This window comes from Phyllobates terribilis, unplaced genomic scaffold, assembly GCF_046119375.1.
Source record: "Phyllobates terribilis strain yellow unplaced genomic scaffold, ASM4611937v1 Scaffold_11__3_contigs__length_659146591, whole genome shotgun sequence".
NCBI lineage: Eukaryota > Metazoa > Chordata > Amphibia > Anura > Dendrobatidae > Phyllobates > Phyllobates terribilis.
The window spans coordinates 213980453-214002068 of record NW_027362771.1 but is presented as its reverse complement, the minus strand read 5'-3'; the positions used below and the strand labels follow the sequence as shown (position 1 = coordinate 214002068).

General features: G+C 45.7%; 1 protein-coding gene across 1 annotated transcript in view; it reads left to right on the top strand.

Annotated features, from left to right (window-relative positions):
- The window catches only part of ADAMTS20 (ADAM metallopeptidase with thrombospondin type 1 motif 20), a 342835-nt gene extending 327831 nt beyond the window's left edge, over window positions 1-15004 (top strand). Inside the window, exon 39 of the mRNA XM_073652029.1 lies at window positions 14594-15004. Within this exon, the coding sequence (XP_073508130.1) occupies window positions 14594-14683 (90 nt within the window). The 3' untranslated portion in view covers window positions 14684-15004. The remainder of the gene's footprint in view (window positions 1-14593) is intronic.
- The last annotated feature ends 6612 nt before the right edge of the window (window positions 15005-21616 follow it).

Here is a 21616-nt window from a genome sequence, read left to right as displayed (position 1 = left end):
CCCAATAACTCACAGAATCATCCAGGTGTTCATTGGCAAACTTCAGACGGGCCTGCACATGTGCCTTTTTGAGCAGGGGGACCTTGCGGGCACTGCAGGATTTTAAACCTTTAAGGCGTACTGTGTTACCAATGATTTTCTTGGTGACTGTGGTCCCAGCTGCCCTGAGATTATTAACAAGTTCCCCCCGTGTAGTTTTAGGCTGATCTCGTACCTTCCTCATGATCAAGGATACCCCACGAGGTGAGATTTTGCATGGTGCCCCAGATCGATGTCAATTGACAGTCATTTTGTATTTCTTCTATTTTCATACTATTGCACCAACAGTTGTCTCCTTCTCACCCAGCGTCTTACTTATGGTTTTATAGCCCATTCCAGCTTTGTGCAGGTCTATGATCTTGTCCCTGACATCCTTAGAAAGCTCTTTGGTCTTGCCCATGTTGTAGAGGTTAGAGTCTTACTGATTAATTGAGCCTGTGGACAGGAGTCTTTTATACAGGTGACTATGTAAGACAGCTGTCTTTAACCCTTTCGCAACCTTGGGTTTTGTCGCTTTTGCTTTTTCGTTTTTTGCTCCCCTTGTTCCCAGAGCCATAGCGTTTTTATTGTTTGGTCAATATGGCCATGTGAGGGCTTATTTTTTGCGGGACGAGTTGCACTTTTCAACGCCATTACTAGTTTTACCATATCATGTACGGGAAATCAGGAAAAAAATTCCAAGTGCGGTAAAATTGGAAAAAAAAGTGCAATACCACAGTTGTTTTTTATTTTTATTTTTTACCACGTTCACTGAATGCTAAAACTGACCTGCCATTCTTATTCTACAGGTCATTACGAGTTCATAGACACCAAACATGTATAGGTTCTTTTATATTTAAGTGGTGAAAAAAAATTCCAAAATTTGGTAAAAAAAAAAAAAAAAAAATAGCGCCATTTTCCGAGACCTGTAGCGTCTCCATTTTTCGTGATCTGGGGCTGGGTGATGGCTTATTTTTTGCGCGCCGGGCTGACGTTTTTATTGATAACATTTTGGGGTAGATCCGATGTTTTGATCGCCTGTTATTGCATTTTATTGCAATTTTGCGGCGACCAAAAAACGTAATTCTGGCGTTTAGAATTTTTTTCTCGTTACGCCGTTTACTGATCGGATTAATTCTTTTTTTATATTGATAGATCAGGCGATTCTGAACGCGGCGATACCAAATATGTGTATGTGGGGTTTATTTTTTATTATTTTATTTTGAATGGGGCAAAAGGGGGGTGATTTAAACTTTTATATTTTTTTAAAAACTTTTTTTTCCACTTACTGCATGCTTCAAAAGTCTCCATAGGAGACTAGAAGCAGCAGTTGTCTGATCAGCTCTGCTACATACAGGGGACCAGCAGGTCCCCTGTATGCAGCAGAAATGGTCCTGTGCTATGAGCGCCGACCACTAGGTGGCGCTCATAGCGACCAGATCATGACAACCACAGGCGTCTGCTGCTGACCCTGGGTTGTCATGCACGCCCATCGGCGACCTGCGATCACGTGACGGGGTCGCCGGTGGGCGAGGCTTAGGACGCGCTTCCAGGAAGCGCGCGTTAAATGCCGCTGTCGGAGATTGACAGCGGCATTTAACAGGTTAACAGCTGCGGGTGGATCGCGATTCCACCCGCGGCTGTTGCGGGCACATGTCAGCTGTAAGAATCAGCTGACATGTGCTCGGTTCAGTGAGGGCTCAGCGCAGCAGCCCTCACTGAACGGGCAGTACGCAAATGTGCGTACTAAGACGTCATGGGCTCTAAAGTGGTTAATGCAGATAACAAGTTGATTAGGAGCGTCTAACTGGTCTGTAGGAGCCAGAGCTCACAATGGTCTGTAGGGAATCAAATACTTATTTCTCACTGAAAAATGCAAATAAATTGATCTAATTTATACAATGTGATTTTCTGGATTTTTTTGGGATATTCTATCTCTCAACGTTAAAATTAACCTACCCTTAAAATCATAGACTGTTCATGTCTTTATCAGTGGGCAAACTTACAAAAACAGCAAGGGATCAAATAATTACTTCCTTCACTGTATCTGCTATCCAACCAACAACCTTTTCACAGTGGTCTGGCTTCAAAAGTGGTATTCCGCGGCCCCCTAGAAAGTGGGACAGGAAGGTAGGTCGACATAATGTGGGTGTTTGTTGTGCCCCCTCAGCAGGCACAGTTTCATCTTGCCCACGGCCTCGGCCTCTGGGTGCACTATCACCATCACCATAACGTCTACTTCCCCGTCCCTTCCCACACGCCTTGCCCATTTTAAATGGAGTTTAATATTTGTCACGTTGCCAAAAATGTCTGTATTATTGCCGCAGTAATATAGGATCACGTCTGATGACCACGGTTTTAGGCAGTGACCTGGGAGGAAGAGATGCTTCCAGGGGTCTTCCCCATGCTGTTCCCATGTAATGTGTCTGATCATGTCCCCCTTGGGGGGGGGCGCCGGCAAAATGCTTGAGTTTCCCATTGACTTACATTGGACTCGTTGCTCGAGTCGAGCACCCGAGCATTCCAATATGCTCGACCCGAACAATGAGCACTCGAGCATTTTAGTGCTCGCTCATCACTATTCAGCATCTTTCATCAACTTAAAGGGATTGTTGCGGATTAAAAAGCATGGCTTCTTTCTTCAAAACACACAGGTTGTATGAGAGATTGTAGCTCAGCCCTATTTGCTTTAATAGAGCTGAGTTGCGATACAACATGCAACTTATGGACTGATGTAGCACTGATTTTAGTAGGCAGTTGTGTTTTTTTTTTAAAGGGATTCTGGCTGCAGGTTTTGTTTTATAAAGGGGCCGACATTCTGATTCCAGTGATTTATCACTTTCTGAGCTGTGTGTTGTTGAATCAATAAAATTAGTGTTTTATCAGCAGGGGATTATCACTAGAGGATAAGTTGTTTCGTGCCATGCAGTCCTCCTGCACTGTGTAACTCCACCCCCACCACTGTTTAGCAGCTCTCTGCTAATGTACAGTGACTCGCCCCCTGGGCCGTGGGGCACTCGAGACCGGACTTCAGGGCAATGCTGGGAGTAGTAGTGGAGACCCGGTCCCGTGGCTCAGGGTGGTCAGACCAGTGGTAGTCTATGATGTGTTTTAGGTAATGTCCGACTACGCTACCTGTGGATTGCAGTCAGGGAGGAGCGCCGCTGCAAGGCAGACCGCTGAGGCTGGTGTTGGGGATGCAGCAGGGAATAGTACAACTCCCCACGGGAGGAGTGTAGCCTCAGGGCAGTGTGATAGGATGCTGGGGGTGATGGTGCAGGCGCAGCAGTAACCACACAGAGTCCAATAATGCAGTCCAGGGTCTTTTACCGATCTTATCATAGACCCAACAGGAGTACAGGGTAGGAATGGACCTGGGTGTCTGAGGGCATTCAGGCGAGCTCCGCTGGTCAGGGTGAGTAGGTAGGCCTACCGTTCTCTCTCTGCCCTTGTTGACTATCTCCCCCTTTAGTGGTACGATAGCCCACGTCCCTGAGCTTGCCGTGTACTACGCCTGTATGGCTTGCGACTCGGGCCTTAGGTACCTGTAGCTGCTCCGTGCTGTACCGGTCCCTCTGGGTGGCGGAACCTCCAGGCTTTTTGGCCAAGGGACCTGAAATCCCTTGCGGGTTGGTTTTCTGCTGCAGGGCTTGCAACCCTGACAGCCTCGGAGCCCAGTGTCCGGTATGTAGTTTCTCTCTGCCAGGACCGGCTCTCGTCGCCTCTGTCCCTGGCTTCTCTGTTCCTCCTTTGCCTCCTGGACTCCTCAGCTGCGGCTGACCTGTTCCTCTCTTCTGGGAACCCTTCTGGATACCTCAGAAGTGGGTCCTGGTCTCCCTAGCCCTGCCCTCAGTACCAGTTTTTATAGTGTCAGCCTGCTCCCCCTACTGGCCTGGGACAGGAGATGCGGCATGCAAATGGTCCATGACCAGAGAACCTCCCTCCTGCTCTCAGACACAGCCTTACAAGTTTGTGGCATCCAGGCCTGAGGTGACACATTCCCCCCTAGGAAAGCTTAGTACTCCGGGACTAAACAAGAAACACGATACAGGGTATAAATTATAACATAAACATAACAGAGAAGAAAACAACAAACAACACCACATATTGAGTTCTTTAGGTCACAGTATGGCCTGTGACCGGGTGTCCATTTCACCAACAAAAGAAGAGGGTCACAGTATGATCCGTGACTGGGTGTCCATTTCACCAACATAACGGGAGCCTTAACCAGGTAGGGGTCTGTCCTTGCCCTGAGTCCTTGACAGTCTTTATTCTTTCCTTTGGTTAGGCTCCGAACATATTTACAAGGAAGTCCCTGTTACTCAAAGTTCATAACCTTTTAGTCCATTTGTCACTATGAAAAACTGGAAAACAGTATTACTAACCAAGGTACAAACATAACACATTAAATATATACATTATACATTTAGATCTTCCAGCGAGCTGGCATTTGACCCCTAGTGCACCTGGTTGACCTCTTTAACCCACTGTCTGGTGGTGGACCAGCCTGGCTTTCCCCACTATCATTGAGGGTACAGCTACTAGCTGGGTGTACAGGTAGGGCAGGTAGCTGTCTGCGGGTCCTTTGGCTTACCGCAGGTATGGCAGGCTCACTGTCAGCAGAGGGTAGACTCTCCTGGGCTGCTGGCGTGGGTTCTTCCGCCTCTGGGGCCGCTTGCTCTTCTTGTTCTTCCTGTCCTCCTGTAGGCTCCTGCTGGGTAGGCTGAAGGAAGTGTAGGACGGGTACCACTATTAGTCCAGGTCCGAGGGAACTCTCTGAGAACTGTGCTGATCATCTCTTCCTTGTCCTCTGCGGGTTCAAGGTCATCTTGATCTTCACTTGGACTCTGTAGTTGCTCAGGGCACCGTTTTAGGTGGTGCCTGGAAAAAGTACTAGTGGTTTCGCCTCCATCCTTGGTAATCACACATACCTTCGGGTTGTCGTGGTCGGACTGCAGTACTGTGTACGGGTCTCTCTCCCACTGGTCATCCAGCTTGTGTAACCTTCTCTTCCGCTTCAGGACTTGCTCACCAGGTTCCAGGGGACCAGCAGGGGCGTGTTGGTTGAAGAGCCTCTCTTGCTTTTCCCTCGCTTGAGCCAGACTCCTCTCCACACTCTCCTGTACCTTCTTGTACTGTAGCCGCCGTTCCGTATCCCAGTCCGCGTCTGGGGAGGTGTCCTCAGGTGTCAGGACTCCCATTTCCAGGTCAATCGGCAGCTTACCTGGTCTTGCTCGCATCAGGTAAGCCGGGGTGCAATTTGTAGCATTCACCGGGATGTGGTTGTACAAGTCAATCAGATCTGGCAGCTTCTCCGGCCACAGGCTGCATTCTTCCAGGTGTAACGTCTTAAGGAGATCAATGACGATATTGTTCATTTTTTCACACAGCCCGTTGGTTTGCGGGTGGTAAGGCGTTGTCCGAATTTTCCTACAGCCGTAGAGGTTGCAGAACTCCTGGAATACTTCAGCCTCAAACGATGGACCTTGATGTGTCAAGACCTGTTCCGGATACCCATGTGGAAGGCAGAAGTGTTGCTGGAAGGCTCTGGCCGCCGTTTGGGCAGTCAGGTCTTTAACATGAACCACTACCAGGAACCGGGATTAATGGTCCACAATTGTCAGGGCATAGATATAGCCCGACCAGCTTGGAGCCAATTTCACATGGTCCAGAGCTACCAGCTCAAGAGGCTGCCTGGTGACGATGGGCCTCACGGGTGTCTGCTGGCTGGTACGGTCCTTCCTTCTGAGGTGACATGGGCCGCAGTCCCTGCTCCACTTCTCGATGGCCCTTCTCATGCCGACCCAGTAGAACCGCTCTCTCAGTATGAACTCCAGTTTCTTCCACCCGAAGTGTCCCGCTCTGTCATGGTAGGCCTCCAGGACCATTGCTGCATCTCGCCTTGGGACCACTATCTGCCAGGTCAGCTCGTGCGTCCGGTGGTTGACAAGCCTTTTGCACAGCTTACCCTCGTAGAGGAATAGCTTGTTTTTCTCATTCCATATCTGCTTGGCTTCCTCTGGAGCGTCCGGGCCAGGGCTAGCGTCTTCCTGGGTTAACATGTCTTTCACCAGGCATATTGCAGGGTCGCTATCTTGCGTTTCAGCCCGGCCGTGGTGGGGTAAGGGGTTGAACATGACGGTGGTTAAGTCTTTGTCTCTTACCCGGTGAGAATCTTGAGTGGCCCCATACCGTTGGAACGCAGGGAGCTCTATTTCCTCCAGCTCTTCTGAGTCGTCTTCTCCTTCAGGTAGGTGGGGCATTCTTGATAGGGCATCTGCGTTGGCATTGGTTCTGCCTGCTCGGTATTTGATTGTGAAGTCATAATTGGATAGCCGGGCCATCCACCGCTGTTCTAGGGCACCTAATCTTGCATTGTCCAGATGTGTCAACGGGTTGTTGTCCGTGTACACGGTGAACTTTGCGGAGGCCAGGTAATGCTTAAACCGTTCTGTGATGGCCCACACCACTGCCAAGAATTCTAGCTTGAAGGAGCTGTAGTTCTCCGGGTTTCTTTCAGTGGGCCTCAGCTTCCGGCTGGCATACCCGATCACCCTTTCTCTGCCCTGTTGGTTCTGTGACAGTACGGCTCCCAGCCCCACATTACTGGCATCTGTGTGGAGGATAAAAGGCTGGCCATAATCGGGGTAGGCTAGTATCTCGTCCCCCGTGAGGGCCATCTTCAACTGGCGGAAAGACTCCTCTTCCGGCTTGTCCCACTTGAAGGGTGGCTTGTGACTTCTGGATTTAGATTGCCCTATCAGGAGGTCCTGCATAGGGGCTGCCATCTTAGTGAACCCGGGGATGAACCTTCGGTAGTAGCCTACCAACCCGAGGAATTGCCTCACTTCCTTGATGTTAGAGGGGCTTGGCCAGCTCTTGATGGCTGTAACTTTGTCGGGGTCGGGGGCTACTCCCTCTGCACTCACCATGTGTCCTAGGTATTGGACCTTTGGTTTTAACAGGTGGCACTTTGAAGGCTTCACTTTCAGGCCGTAGCCTGCCAGGGCTTCGAACACCTCGGCCAGGTGCTTTAGATGGTCCTCGTAAGTCTTCGAATAGACGATCACGCCGTCCAGGTAAAGGAGGACCGTCTCGAAGTTTCGGTGCCCTAGACATCATTCCATCAGCCTCTGGAAGGTCCCTGGTGCGTTACAGAGCCCAAAGGGCATACAGTTGAACCCATCGGGGTGGTGAAGGCGGTCTTCTCCTTGTCAGCCTCTGCCACAGGAACCTGCCAGTACCCGCTAGTAAGGTCCAAAGTAGAGAAGAAATTAGCTGATTTTAGAGCTGCTAAAGACTCCTCTATCCTAGGTAACGGGTACGCATCTTTATGGGTGATACGATTGATTTGCCTATAGTCCACGCACATTCTCATGGTACCGTCTTTCTTTTTTACCAAAACTAAGGGAGCTGCCCAGGGGCTACAGCTATCTCTAATGACCCCAGCTTCTTTCATTTCTCTCAGCATACCCTTGGCGTTCTGATAATGTGCAGGGGGTACAGGCCTGTGTCTCTCTTTTATTGGTGGGTGGCTCCCCGTGGGGATATGGTGTTCTATCCCTTTTACTCAGCCGAAGTCTAGCGGGTGCTTACTAAAGATTCTTTCGTACTCCTGAACCACCCGGTAGACTCCTTGTTTTTGGTGCAGGGGAGTGGAGTCAGCACCCACATGGAGTTTCTGGCACCAGTCCTCCTTTTGTTTCTGGGAGCCATTACCCTCCGCCTGAGGAGATGGAGGCAACGGTTCCACGGCCCTGATAGCATTGTGTTGGACGGCAAACAATTTGGCAAGTGTAGCGTGCCTGGGTAAGTGTACCTCCCTCACCCCAATGTTGAGAATACGAACGGGCACCCTCCCATGACGGACATCAACCACCCACCTGGCTGTCAAAATGGTGGGCCTGCTGTCTGAGTACACGGGTTCTACCATGGCTTGGTAGTCTCTGCCTCTCAACCCGATTGCAGTCCGACACCAGATCATCATTTCACTTTTGGGAGGCATGGAAATGGGGAATGGGTCACTCATTCTTACGCTACCGATCTCACCACCAGACAGTTCTACCTGCCGTCTCATCAGGGCTTTTATCTCTTTCTGTAGGACCCTCTGTTGGCTGGAGCTCGCATTCATCGCCACCTGCTGTAAAATCACAATTACTTCTGAAAGACAGTTTTCAATCACATTAGTACCCACAGTTATTTTAGGGTGACTTTCACGACGGTCAATGTCCACAATGATCACTCCCTGTGCCGGCAGTTCCACCTTACCAATCTTGATGGTCATCTCCTGAACCCCACCTGCGGCACGGGTTGGCCATTGCTGGCAATGATGCTTAAGTCATCGTCTGGGTAGCGGGTGTCCAGCAGTGCACTCATGGGGATACCGTCCAGCACTACGGTAAGACCAGGCGTCCTCCCGCGTACTTATCACGCCAATTAGATGGGCCTGATGACCTTATGCCTGGGGGTTGGCCCTCTGCCCCAGGTCGGACCCATTTAAAGTACAGTACCTTGCTATGTGTCCTGGCTGACTGCAACGGCGGCAAATCGGCTGTCCATCCTCAGCGTAGCGGTCGGCGGGCCTCCCTCTGAACGGCGGGATCCTCCTCTGTCGACGCCACGGGACATCCTCCGGACTGGAAGCCAGATCGATTGGTCTTGACGGTTCCACCTGCAATGACTATACGGTCCTGGTTAATGTAGCCACACTCTTTGTTAGCTCCTGGACCTGATGGTGCAGGTCTGCAGGCTGGGATGGATTTAGGGCCTGTGCATCAGCCCCCACAAGGTCTCCGGGGTAGGGCGCTGCCCCCTGGTGGTAAGTGATGGCAGGGCGCCGGGAAGCTACAGCGCCACCTGCTGCGGGTTCTCTAAGCACTCGGATGGCCCGATCCTTAAACTGCGCAAAAGTCAAATCGGGGTTCTGTAGGGCCATGAGGCGCAGCTGGGTTCTGTGGGAGCTGGACAGCAGACCTTCTATGAACTGGTCAGTCAACAGTTTATCAGAGTCCTGCACGCTACCAGGGTCAGCTTGTTTGATAGCTCTCAGGGCTTCTTGCAGGTTCAAGGCATAGTCTCTGATACTATCCTGGGCCCGCTGCTTACAGCCATAGAACCGCATTTTGATTTCTGCTGAGGTACGGGTATCAAAGGTACTCCGCAGACGGGTCAGAATGTCCTTTACTGTCCTTTTCTCTTCATCTGACCATGATTTCACTTCCCGCTGGGCTGCACCGGTGAGCTGCCCCGTTAGAATGCTCACTTTCTGTTCTTCGGTCAGGGGATAAACTTTGAACAAACTGTGCAGTCTTTCCCTAAAGTCAGTTAAGGTATAGGATTCCCCTGAGTATTGGGGCAGCTAGGCTGCTCCGGGGATGTAGGGCATAGAGAACGGCATCACCGCTGCTGCAGCCCCGCTGGTTGTAGAAGGCCCCTCCGTGTCCGTCATCTTCCTCCCCCCTAGTTAAGCGTGGCCTACCTTCCGACGATCCTCTTCTGTAGGCCGTAGCTCCGCTGGTGCTGCTCCAGACAAGGACCTTGCGTCGCGTCCTGGTGACGTCAGCGTCGCTCTCTCTCCCTTCCAGGACCTTGCGCAGCGTCGGTGCGTGGGGCGGAGCTTCGGGTCTCGCGTGGTTTGGACATCCACTCCCCTCTTCTTCCCGCGCGGCGTCCTGAAGATGGCGTCCGATGGCGGGAAAACGGCTGAAGATGGCGGGAACCGACGGAAGATGGCGGTAGATGGCTGAAAATGGCGGGAAACGGCTCTGGATGGCGGGAAACTTCTTCTTCAGGTACGTGTACAGTCTTTTTCAGGCACGCAATACCCGTTTGTGGCGGGTTGGTCTCAATCCTGCCGACTACGCCAAAGCTGACTCGCCCCCTGGGCCGTGGGGCACTCGAGACCGGACTTCAGGGCAATGCTGGGAGTAGTAGTGGCGACCCGGTCCCGTGGCTCAGGGTGGTCAGACCAGTGGTAGTCTATGATGTGTTTTAGGTAATGTCCGAATACGCCACCCGTGGATTGCGGTCAGGGAGGACCGCCGCTGCAAGGCAGACCGCTGAGGCTGGTGTTGGGGATGCAGCAGGGAATAGTACAACTCTCCACGGGAGGAGTGTAGCCTCAGGGCAGTGTGATAGGATGCTGGGGGTGATGGTGCAGGCGCAGCAGTAACCACACAGAGTCCAATAATGCAGTCCAGGGTCTTTTACTGATCTTATCATAGACCCAACAGGAGTACAGGGTAGGAATGGACCAGGGTGTCTGAGGGCATTCAGGCGAGCTCCGCTGGTCAGGGTGAGTAGGCCTACCGTTCTCTCTCTGCCCTTGCTGACTACCTTCCCCTTTAGTGGTACTATAGCCCACATCCCTGAGCTTGCCGTGTACTACGCCTGTATGGCTTGCGACTCGGGCCTTAGGTACCTGTAGCTTCTCCGTGCTGTACCGGTCCCTCTGGGTGGCGGAACCTCCAGGCTTTTAGGCCAAAGGACCTGAAATCCCTTGCGGGTTGGTTTTCTGCTGCAGGGCTTGCAACCCTGACAGCCTTGGACCCCAGTGTCCGGTATGTAGTTTCTCTCTGCCAGGACCGGCTCTTGTCGCCTCTGTCCCTGGCTTTCTGTTCCTCCTTTGCCTCCTGGACTCCTCAGCTGCGGCTGACCTATCCCTCTCTTCTGGGAACCCTTCTGGATACTTCAGAAGTGGGTCCTGGTCTCCCTAACCCTGCCCTCAGTACCAGTTTTTATAGGGGCAGCCTGCTCCCCCTACTGGCCTGGGACAGGAGGTGCGGCATGCAAATGGTCCATGACCAGAGAACCTCCCTCCTGCTCTCAGACACAGCCTTACAAGTTTGTGGCATCCAGGCCTGGGGTGACACAACAGCATACACAGAAAGCTGCCAATCAGTGATGTGGGCGAAGTTATACAGAGCTCAACATTCAGAGAACTGCTAGATCTGCAGCAGAGAAAACACTGATTTTATCAAAACTACACCAGGCAGACCTGTAAGTGACACATCACTGGAATCAGGGTCTGTGTAGCTACATAATGGTGCTCTCAGATTACATAGCAAAACTTGCTGATAGATTTTCTTTAATCTTAAACAACTTCTTTAACATTGCCAATACTCAAATAATAATTTGTACTCTGGCCACTCTTCTTTTCAATAAGTGTACTACTATCATGAAACAAAATGGATCTATTCCTAAATACAGAAGCCTGGATAATTTTGAGTAGGTAATTTAAAAGCGGAAATCTCCCCCTAATACACTTTAGATCGAATGTGTATGGGGGGATTCGATCTCTCCCCCAACTGATAATTCCGGGGGGGTTAAAAGGTTTGAACAGTTGAAATTTAAGATCCCAGTTCTTTTTTTCTCAGGGAAAATAAGCTGCTGCCAGAGCTCTCTGACAGCAGCTTTTTGCCCCGTGCCCATTGAAAAAGGCATGAACACCCAAAAGTTAATTTGAATGGGGAACTTTTAGCCTATAGGAATTAGGGTATGTGCTCATATTCAGGATTTGATTGCAAGAATTTCTGCAAGGATTCTGCATCCCTTGGCCGCAAAAACGCTGTGCCAAAAACGCATGTTTTGCTGCAATTTTAATGCGTTTTTGATGCTTTTTTATGCGTTTTTTGTAAGCGTTTTTGTACAGCAATGAGGGTGTCTGGTTGACACCTCTTCATCACTAAACAAAGGGCTTGGTGTCAGTGACACCTAATCCCATAGACCCCAATCCCATTAGCTCTAATTCACATTCATGTAATTTCTGGGGCAGCAGAGAGCTGCTATTTTTAGCCCCTGGCTATTAATAACAGCTTACAGCTGTTTGGTTAGCCGCTACATCCCCATGATCAGCAACTAGCAGTGCTTTGGACACAGCATATTTTCGCTGTGTCCAAAACGCTGTGTTCTAATGCCGCACTTGTTTTGTCAGTACATGCAGATCCACCACATGTAATGACATTTCAATTGGTCAAAATCTGCAGCGGAGACTAGCTACAGAAATTGACATGCTGTGGGTGAGGTTGGGTATGTGCCCATAATCAGGAAATGCAGCGTCAAACCTGCAGTGGCCAGATGTTACAGCATAGTGGATGGGATTTCTAGAAATCCCAAGTCTACTATGAGTACATCTGAGGCTGCGGATTACCCAAACATATGCTGCGTCCAAAGCGCTGCTACATCCGGATCGTGGGCACATAGCCTAAAATTAAAAAAAATGGCTTGGGCTCCCACGTCATTTTCATAACCAGCAGAGGGAAAGCCAACCACTGTGGGCTGATATTTATAGGTGGGAAGGGGCCATTACCCAAAAATGTTCTTTGGCTATTAATAACAGCCCACAGCTGTTTGCTTAGCCTTTACTGGCTAGATTACAGGGATACCCCAGAAAAAAATTGACGTAGGGTTCCCCTATAAAATCTAACCAGCAAAGGCTAGGCAGACAGCTGTGGGCTGATATTATTAGCCAGAGAAGGGGCCATGGATCCTGGCCTCCTCCGAGGCTAATAATATCAGCTCTCAGCAGCCCCAGGTCTGTCGCTTAGCCTCCACTCTTCCTACTTGCCCTGTTGCGGTGGCAACTGAGGTAATAGGGCTGGCGTTTATGTCAGCCTTGTATTGGCAGCTGACATGAAGCCCAAGTTAGTAATGGAGGGCATCTATGGAGGGCATAGTAAAGTTTTTGAAATAAAGACACTGCCAGAATAAAGTCTTTTATATTAAATAAAATTCCACATGGTTTTAATCATATATTTAAAAATAAAAAACACTGAATACTCACCTAACGCCCTTTCCATTTGAAGCCATTGTCACCTGTAAGAAGCTAAAAATAAAAAACAACCATATTCCTCACCTGTTCGCCGTGATGACATAATCTAGTGCCCCACAACGATCTGGGTCACTTCTACAGCAGTTACACCTGCAATCACTGGTGTGACTGTTGTAGAGGACAGCACTGTATACACTGACAGGAGTGTCAACACTCCTGTCAGTGTATAGCACTGAGCTGAGCTGCCGGGAGTGAGGTCACTGGAGTTCATCAGCTGAAGATCAGCAGAGAGGTCCAGTGACCTCACTTACTGCATCAGTGTTACGTGAGAAAATTCTCACGCAGCACCAGTGCCATAAGTGAGGTCACTGGAGCTCTCAGCTGATCTTCAGCTGATAAACTCAAGTGACCTCAGTCCCATCAACTCAGCTCTATACACTGCTGGGAGAGATTGCGCTCCTGTCAGTGTATAGCATGCTGCCGGGTGATTGGATTGGCGTGGGACTCTTGTGATGATGGCGGTGGGTGAGTATAAGGTGTTTTTTATTTTAATATACATTTATTTACATTTTTTTTTTTACACTGCGCCCAGACGCCGGTTGAGGAGACTACTTCTCCCCACAGGTGCGCCTGCTCTCGCTGTTATCAGCGGAAGCGGCCGTAGGATGATGGGAGGAGTAGTCTCCCGCAGGCAATTCTTTGTGCATATTTGCAGCTTTTTTGACACATTGACTTGAGTCGAGTCAATCAAATATGCAGCAAACATCCGCAACAAATCGGCAAATTTTTTTATACCTGCATTTTTGCTGCAGATTTGACTGACTCAATTCAAGTCAATGAGTGAAAAACGCTACATAAACGCACAAAGAATTGACACGCTGCAGATTTAAACGCATTGACAATCCTGACAGGAAAATTCCTGATCATGTTTGCAGCACTTCAGGACTGTCATTGCATTAGCTGGCACACGGATTATCTAGCATTTTTGGGGCATTTCTGCGCTGCAAATATGCAGCGAAAACGCACCAAAAACGCACCGTGTGCACATGGTCTTATGAGTTATTTACTAATACAATATTTATTGCTTTGTCCTTAATTGTAACTCATGTAAAGTAAATACTGTAGTTTAAAGCTTTTTATACAGGACAAGGTCGTTCTTATAGTCCAGCTATTAATTCCAACAATAGACATCTCTTCCAATGCTTGTAGCACAAGTCACTTTCTTCTGAGGTTTTTAACTTTTGTCAGGCTAATTTACTATCTAATAGTCATTTAAAGGGGTTTTCCGTCCAAACCAATAAGTCTGCAGTCAGCGCACGCACGGAGGCATGTATGAGTTATACATATCCCTGGCCAGTGGGAGCGGCCTCGCTCCATACACTTGTATAGAGCCAAGGCCGCGTCCTGTCTAGAGACGCGGCCATCTAGTGGGCATGGCCGACTAGAGGACACGGACGCACCGACAGGGTCGGGGGTATGTATAACTCGTCTGAAACCGGCGAATCCCCACAGTGCGTGCGCTGGGGGGATTCATAAGTCTGAAGTCACACAGAGTGACTGCAGACTTATCGTTTTTCTACCGGACAACCTCTTTAATGACAACAGTAGTATTGCTGTTAATTTTAAAAATGACATGAATTTGCAAATAGAGAGTGAGCCTTGATGGGCTCAAGTTACTTCAGTTTTTAAGGACTTTAGGACTGCTACAATATGGGATTTATAATAAGGTTACCTAACCTCACTGGTTTACTAATCTTGTCAACTGAACTATCATTTACATGTTTGTTTGTCATGTATTTCTTTTAGGATGGGAGTAAAATATATGGAAGATGTGGAGGATATTGTGGAAAATGTGTTCCCAATTCAACTATTGGTCTCCAAGTTCAGGTGCAATAACGCTAATGGACTCCTTACTTACATGAAAAAGGCTGTTAAAATGTATTACCTATTTTTTTAACATCCTAACCAACAGTCATAAAACCACCAGAAGCTGTCAACTATATTTTGTGGATGTAGGTGTTCATATGCAGCAAACTATAACAAGATAACAGGTTATTTTCCTAGAACAGTAAGATTAGATTTTAGGTGCACTAAATTCACTTAAAGAGGTTTTCCTACTAATTTGTCCTAACTCTTCCTAGCTAACACTTTTTTAATATACTTTTATTACCTGCCCTGCTCCTGAAAGCTCATCTCTCTGTGGGTCATATATCCTTGACTGGCTCTTCTACTTCCGATCTGGGGACTGGAATCAGATGAACAGAGCAGGGCACGTCACTGGTGGGGGAGAGGCTATGTCTCGGTCAGTGACAGCAGTCTGAGCACCCATACACAGATCAGACTTGGAAGTGCCATCTGTTCAGCTGACAAGCTCTACGATGGGCTGATTATTAGAAAGTATATCACAGGGCTTGTCATCTGAAGGCACGGCACTTCAAAGCATCATTCAGGATGAGTCACTCTGCTCCACGCATGACCGAGCTCACATCAAAATTCACTCTCCTCTGACTGCTTGCTGTTTTGAAGTGCTGTGCCTTGAGCTGACAAGAACTGTGATATATTTCTAATGACCAGCACATTGCAGGGCTCGTTAAATAAATGGATGGCACTTCAAAGCGGCATTAACGCAGAGAGTGAGTCTGATCTGAGCATGCGTGCCCAGACCTCTGTCACTCACTGAGACATAGCCCCGCCATCACCAGTGATGTGCCCTGCTCTGTTCGTCCGATTTTGGTCACCAGATTGGATGCAGCAGAGCCAGACTCAGAAGGATATATAACTCACACAGAGATAAGCTTACAGTAGCAGGGCAGGTATTAAAATTGTATTAGAAAAGTGTTCGTTAGGAAGAGTTAGGACAAATGAAAGGGGGTTAAATCAGTAGTGGAAAATCTCTGTAAATTAAGGCTAGAGAATATTACACTGCCTAATTTTTTATAGGTGTTACATCTATTTAACAACCTCTCACTCTACTAACCAAAGTAGAAAGCGGCTAACAAAGAGCATCTCTAGCTCAGGTAGACCCAACCTATCCATAAAGTACATGGTCAACAGGTAACATTAGAATTAAATACATAATACTGCAGACACTAAATAAATGGCCAGTCCCAACTACTCAATGCAGTATTTGCAGACATTAAAAAGCTTGACACATGGCTGGCTTCATTTGACTGAAATCATACCATATATTCTACAAATTGAAACAGTAGCTGTCTGGCATATGAGCAAAATTGTGTATTTATAAGATTATATAATGCCAAGTATACACAAAACATAAGACTTGCAAGGGGTTATCAGGGACCTTTATATTTTTCCCTATGGGGCTGAGAACTCACTGGCAGGTAGTTGCTAAGTACCCTCCTGTTATGACCTGCGATCATCTTTCCCCCCTCAAAGGGGTTCTGGACCACTCATGTCGGCAGTTCTTCCACTTCAAGTGACGTCACATCGACACAGCAGTTCCTTCTTTTCCACACTGCTCTGTCGATGCAGTGTCACTGCTGTCATCATGATGATTGACTGCAGGTAGCTGGCTGTCAATCAGCATGACGTCGGCAGTGATGCCCTTTCGATAGAGCAGCCTCGAAGAGCTGCTCTGTTGACGTGAGGTCAAGGGAAGCAGCTCCCTGAGCCATGAGACATCACCGCAGGACAGAGCAGGCAGGTAGTTAGTAACTACCTTCTGGTAATTTCTTAGACCCATAGGGAAAAAACAACAAAAAGTCACAGATAACCCCTTTAAGATTATTTAGACAATGGATACTGTTCAGTAGGTGCTGTGCTGAAAAGTCAGTCTTCACATTAAAAATTGTGTATGGGTAGATGAGTTGACCAGGTTGACCAGGTGATTGCACATTGAAGGCTTTAACAAGTATGAAAAGTATATTCTTTCTTTAGGAGTATGTATACTGTATTCCTAAACCATTATATACTTCTCATAAGTATATTGTTATGTGTGGGGCACTAAATTTTCAGGATTTGTCCTATCAAGTCGTGGGTTATAACCAATTCTCTATGCAGATACTATTCAATAATTATTGTTTAATGTATTCATTATTTTGTGCTAAGTTAAAGGTGTTATATGCTAGACCTTTAGAATTGTAATTGAAATAAGAACATTTGAATGGTGCATAACAAATGGAATCATCAGGGCATATTCTCAGGTATTCATTTACATTTTAAATGTGAGTCTATTTCTAATATTTAGTAAATGTTTGAATAATCCTTGGATAAAATACGTAAGAATTTATATTGTATTAAGTGACATTTGATTATCTAAAACTCAAATGATCATAATGGCAGCTGTAACCTAACAAAACCTAAAGCATTTTCTAGTAGGATACAAAATAAAAAAAGCACCTTTTCATCCATTTTGGTTAATAATAATAATTTTTTATTATATAAATATTGATAAAATCATTCTTATGTTATTGTACTGACTTGTCACTGAAAAACAGTGGGAATTCCAATCTTGAAGAAACATTGTAGCAATGCAATCAAAATTATTCACCTGCATTGCAAATTATGTTTATTAGCAACATTTACAAGCTTTCTGCTGTTTGCAACATAACAATCAAACAAGAACAATTTAAATAACTCAGCAAATAATATAACACGTGATTCTCCAAATTTCTCAGTAATGCTGCCAGAAGCTGGTGTCTGACTATGCATTATGTTTGCAGGAAGTTATAACAACCAAAGATGTGTTACTAAGTACAAAAGAAGGTTGTCATGAAGGGGGTGAATAATTCTCAGACTGCGGTGGTCAGTAAAAGTGGCATTTTGTGTTGAATTTGTAGACACCACTTGTTATTATAATCGTTTTATTGAGGTATTTACATTGTTCTTATTTCATTGGTTTATTGCAAACAGCAGAAAGTTTGTAAGTTTTGCTAATTTGCATTGGGGGGTTGTATAATTTTGATTTCTTTGCCTTTTTTAATTAAATATGAAATGTAAATGATACATTATTATTCTAGTGTTATAAACCTTTTTTTGCATTATTATTACTTAGTTATTAGGGTGATCTGAATTCATATTGGATATATGTAGCGTTTTAATTCTGAATATTGAATATGGTGCTTAATTTTTAAAAGAACACATTTTGATATTTTTTTTAAAGATCAACAAAAACTGATTTTGCACTATGTTTGTATAATAAACTGTATGTATTCATAGAAAATTTCACTTATTGTGTGTTAGAAATCATTTGTATTTTACAGGGGTTTTCTGGGATGTTGACCTTGATGGCGTAAATCATCAATGCACAAACACTTGTAGGCAGAACTGGCTATGTCTTGTACTGCAGCTTCTCTTATTCACTAAGCAATCCAAGCTGTGACCCCCTTCATTGGGCTAATCAGTGGGAGTCTTAAAATGTCTATCCCCCAGCAATAAATCATTAATGTCCCAGAGAACCACTTGAATACCATAGCCTCTAAGTGGTGCTATACTTATATTTATTTCATTAAAGAATAGCAACTTGTACAATGATTTTGACTGTACTCTGGTAAAATACTTATGTGGAGCTTTACTTATTATTGTATACTTTACTCGTGTATTTATTTACCTGGTTACTGTAATGTGTATTTGTCGAAGAAGAGTTCTGAAGAACTAGATTAGTTCTTCTTTATCACATATGTTTTTGGTACTTTCATGTTAAACATGTAGGCTTCATGGTTCCGGGTTCCACCTCTGGGTCCTGCTTGCTAAGCTCTTTCTGTAACTCCCCAAAACTTCAATAGAAAGGACCATGTTGGATCTTCGCCACCTCTCCATTCAATTCTATGAGGACTATACACACTTAAAATTGACCAATTGGTCATGGGACCTGTGTTCTCACTATAAATTACCCAATGTGACACCCACACTTATTAGGCAATTATAACATGGCCATAATATCCCTTTGATATAAAATTGACAATTGACTAATTTTAGAACTTTGTTCCAAATTTGTAACTTTTTGAAAGACCAATGGGTTTTTTACCATCTTGTTTTCTGTTTTCTTTGTATTTTATTATTATAGATTAATATTTTGGTCAACAGAGGTGCTATATTCCTTAACAGCTAAGTGTGTACAGTGGTGGCCAAAAGTATTGGCACCCCTGCAATTCTGTCAGATAATACTCAGTTTCTTCCTGAAAATGATTGCAATCACAAATTCTTTGGTCTTATTATCTTCATTTAATTTGCTTGCAAGGAAAAAACACAAAAGAGAATGAAGCAAAAATCAAATCATTGATCATTTCACACAAAACTCCAAAAATGGGCCAGACAAAAGTATTGGCACCCTCAGCCTAATACTTGGTTGCACAACCTTTAGCCAAAAAAACTGCGAACAACCGCTTCCGGTAACCATCAATGAGTTTCTTACAATGCTCTGCTGGAATTGTAGACCATTCTTCTTTGGCAAACTGCTCCAGGTCCCTGATATTTGAAGGGTGCCTTCTCCAAACTGCCATTTTGAGATCTCTCCACAGGTGTTCTATGGGATTCAGGTCTGGACTCATTGCTGGCCACCTTAGAAGTCTCCAGTGCTTTCTCTCAAACCATTTTATAGTGCTTTTGGAAGTGTGTTTTGGGTCATTGTCCTGCTGGAAGACCCATGATCTCTGAGGGAGACCCAGCTTTCTCACACTGGGCCCTACATTATGCTGCAAAATTTGTTGGTAGTCTTCAGACTTCATAATGCCATGCACACGGTCAAGCAGTCCAGTGCCAGAGGCAGCAAAGCAACCCCAAAACATCAGGGAACCTCCGCCATGTTTGACTGTAGGGACCGTGTTCTTTTCTTTGAATGCCTCTTTTTTTTCCTGTACACTCTATGTTGATGCTTTTTCCCAAAAAGCTCTACTTTTGTCTCATCTGACCAGAGAACATTCTTCCAAAACGTTTTAGGCTTTCTCAGGTAAGTTTTGGCAAACTCCAGCCTGGTTTTTTTATGTCTCGGAGTAAGAAGTGGGGTCTTCCTGGGTATCCTACCATACAGTCCCTTTTCATTCAGACGCCGACGGATAGTACGGGTTGACACTGTTGTACCCTCGGACTGCAGGGCAGCTTGAACTTGTTTGGATGTTAGTCGAGGTTCTTTATCCACCATCCGCACAATCTTGCATTGAAATCTCTCGTTAATTTTTCTTTTCCGTCCACATCTAGGGAGGCTAGCCACAGTGCCATGGGCTTTAAACTTCTTGATGACACTGCGCACGGAAGACACAGGAACATTCAGGTCTTTGGAGATTGACTTGTAGCCTTGAGATTGCTCATGCTTCCTCACAATTTGGTTTCTCAAGTCCTCAGACAGTTCTTTGGTCTTCTTTCTTTTCTCCATGATCAATGTGGTACACACAAGGACACAGGACAGAGGTTGAGTCAACTTTAATCCATGTTAACTGGCTGCAAGTGTGATTTATTTATTGCCAACACCTGTTAGGTGCCACAGGTAAGTTACAGATGCTGTTAATTACACGAATTAGAGAAGCATCACATGATTTTTCAAACAGTGCCAATACTTTTGTCCACCCCCTTTTTTAGGTTTGGTGTGGAATTATATCCAATTTGGCTTTAGGACAATTCTTTTTGTGTTTTTTCATTGAAGACAAATTAAATGAAGATAATAATACCAAAGAATTTGTGATTGCAATCATTTTCAGGAATAAACTGAGTATTATCTGACAGAATTGCAGGGGTGCCAATACTTTTGGCCACGACTGTATATTTATTCCAAAATGTAAAAAATTGCAAAACACAAGAGATGAGCAAAACAGTTCATAACAAATCACATTTTTCCAGAACTTCACAACAATTTCAGATTTGCCAGCCTGCGATCATTTAGCAGATTTATTTTAGGGCTGGGAAGGTAAAACATTTATAAAAGATTATATTTACCTATCCTAGGGCCACTCCTCATTTGTTCTGCTGCCACAGCTCGTGGGCCGAGTCTTACATTTTACTCTTTGTATCTTCCAGTGCAGACTAGTCAAAATGGTGTCAGGTACGTCACTGATGTGACTTCGCAAAGCCAAGTCACCCCCGAAAGAGCCAAGTGTGAAGATTAGAGGAGGCAAGCTGAGGACTGGGTGGGATGCAAGGCAGTGGACAGGTCTAGAACAGATGAGAATAATCTTTTATTATTTTTTAATTCCTTCCTGGTCCTCCATTTATTATGCTTTGGGGACTTTTTGTGTCTTTTTTGATTTGAACCAAATTTTTTTTGGATCAAATCAAATCTGCCAGCTGATTTTAACAAATTTGCCGGACAGGAATTTCTGGAGATTTGCTAATCTCTACTAAATACCTAAAATAGCACCTTCAATTCTTACCGTGACTATTGCCAAGTAATTTACTCAGACTCATTTAAAGGACACTGGCATCACTACTTTGGCTCATCTCATTTCTATAATTTTATTTTATTTTTTTATATTTTGTTCTCTATTTTAAAAAGTAGCATTCATTTTGCCTATAAATAATTACGCTTTGCTGTATTTTTCTCCTGGAACTGCATCTTATCCTCTCTTAACAACTTTAAAGTGCACCTCCATTTGTAGAGAAAAACAATTATAGTCTATGAGGTTGTACTATAATATTCGTCTAAATTACCTTAACCAGCGATTTTGTCTATGATGGTTATCTTGATTAGACAGTGCAATATAATTGTTATCATATTATTACATAACTGCTTACCAACCTTAATGAGGGGCTAACACTGAGTTTTACTATAGTCTACGGCTACGTTCACAATAGATAAACTCTCTGCACTGAAATCTCCGTCATGTGTTATATGTCTATACCTGAAAATGTCTGAATCTTGTTTTGGGTATAAAGACGTAA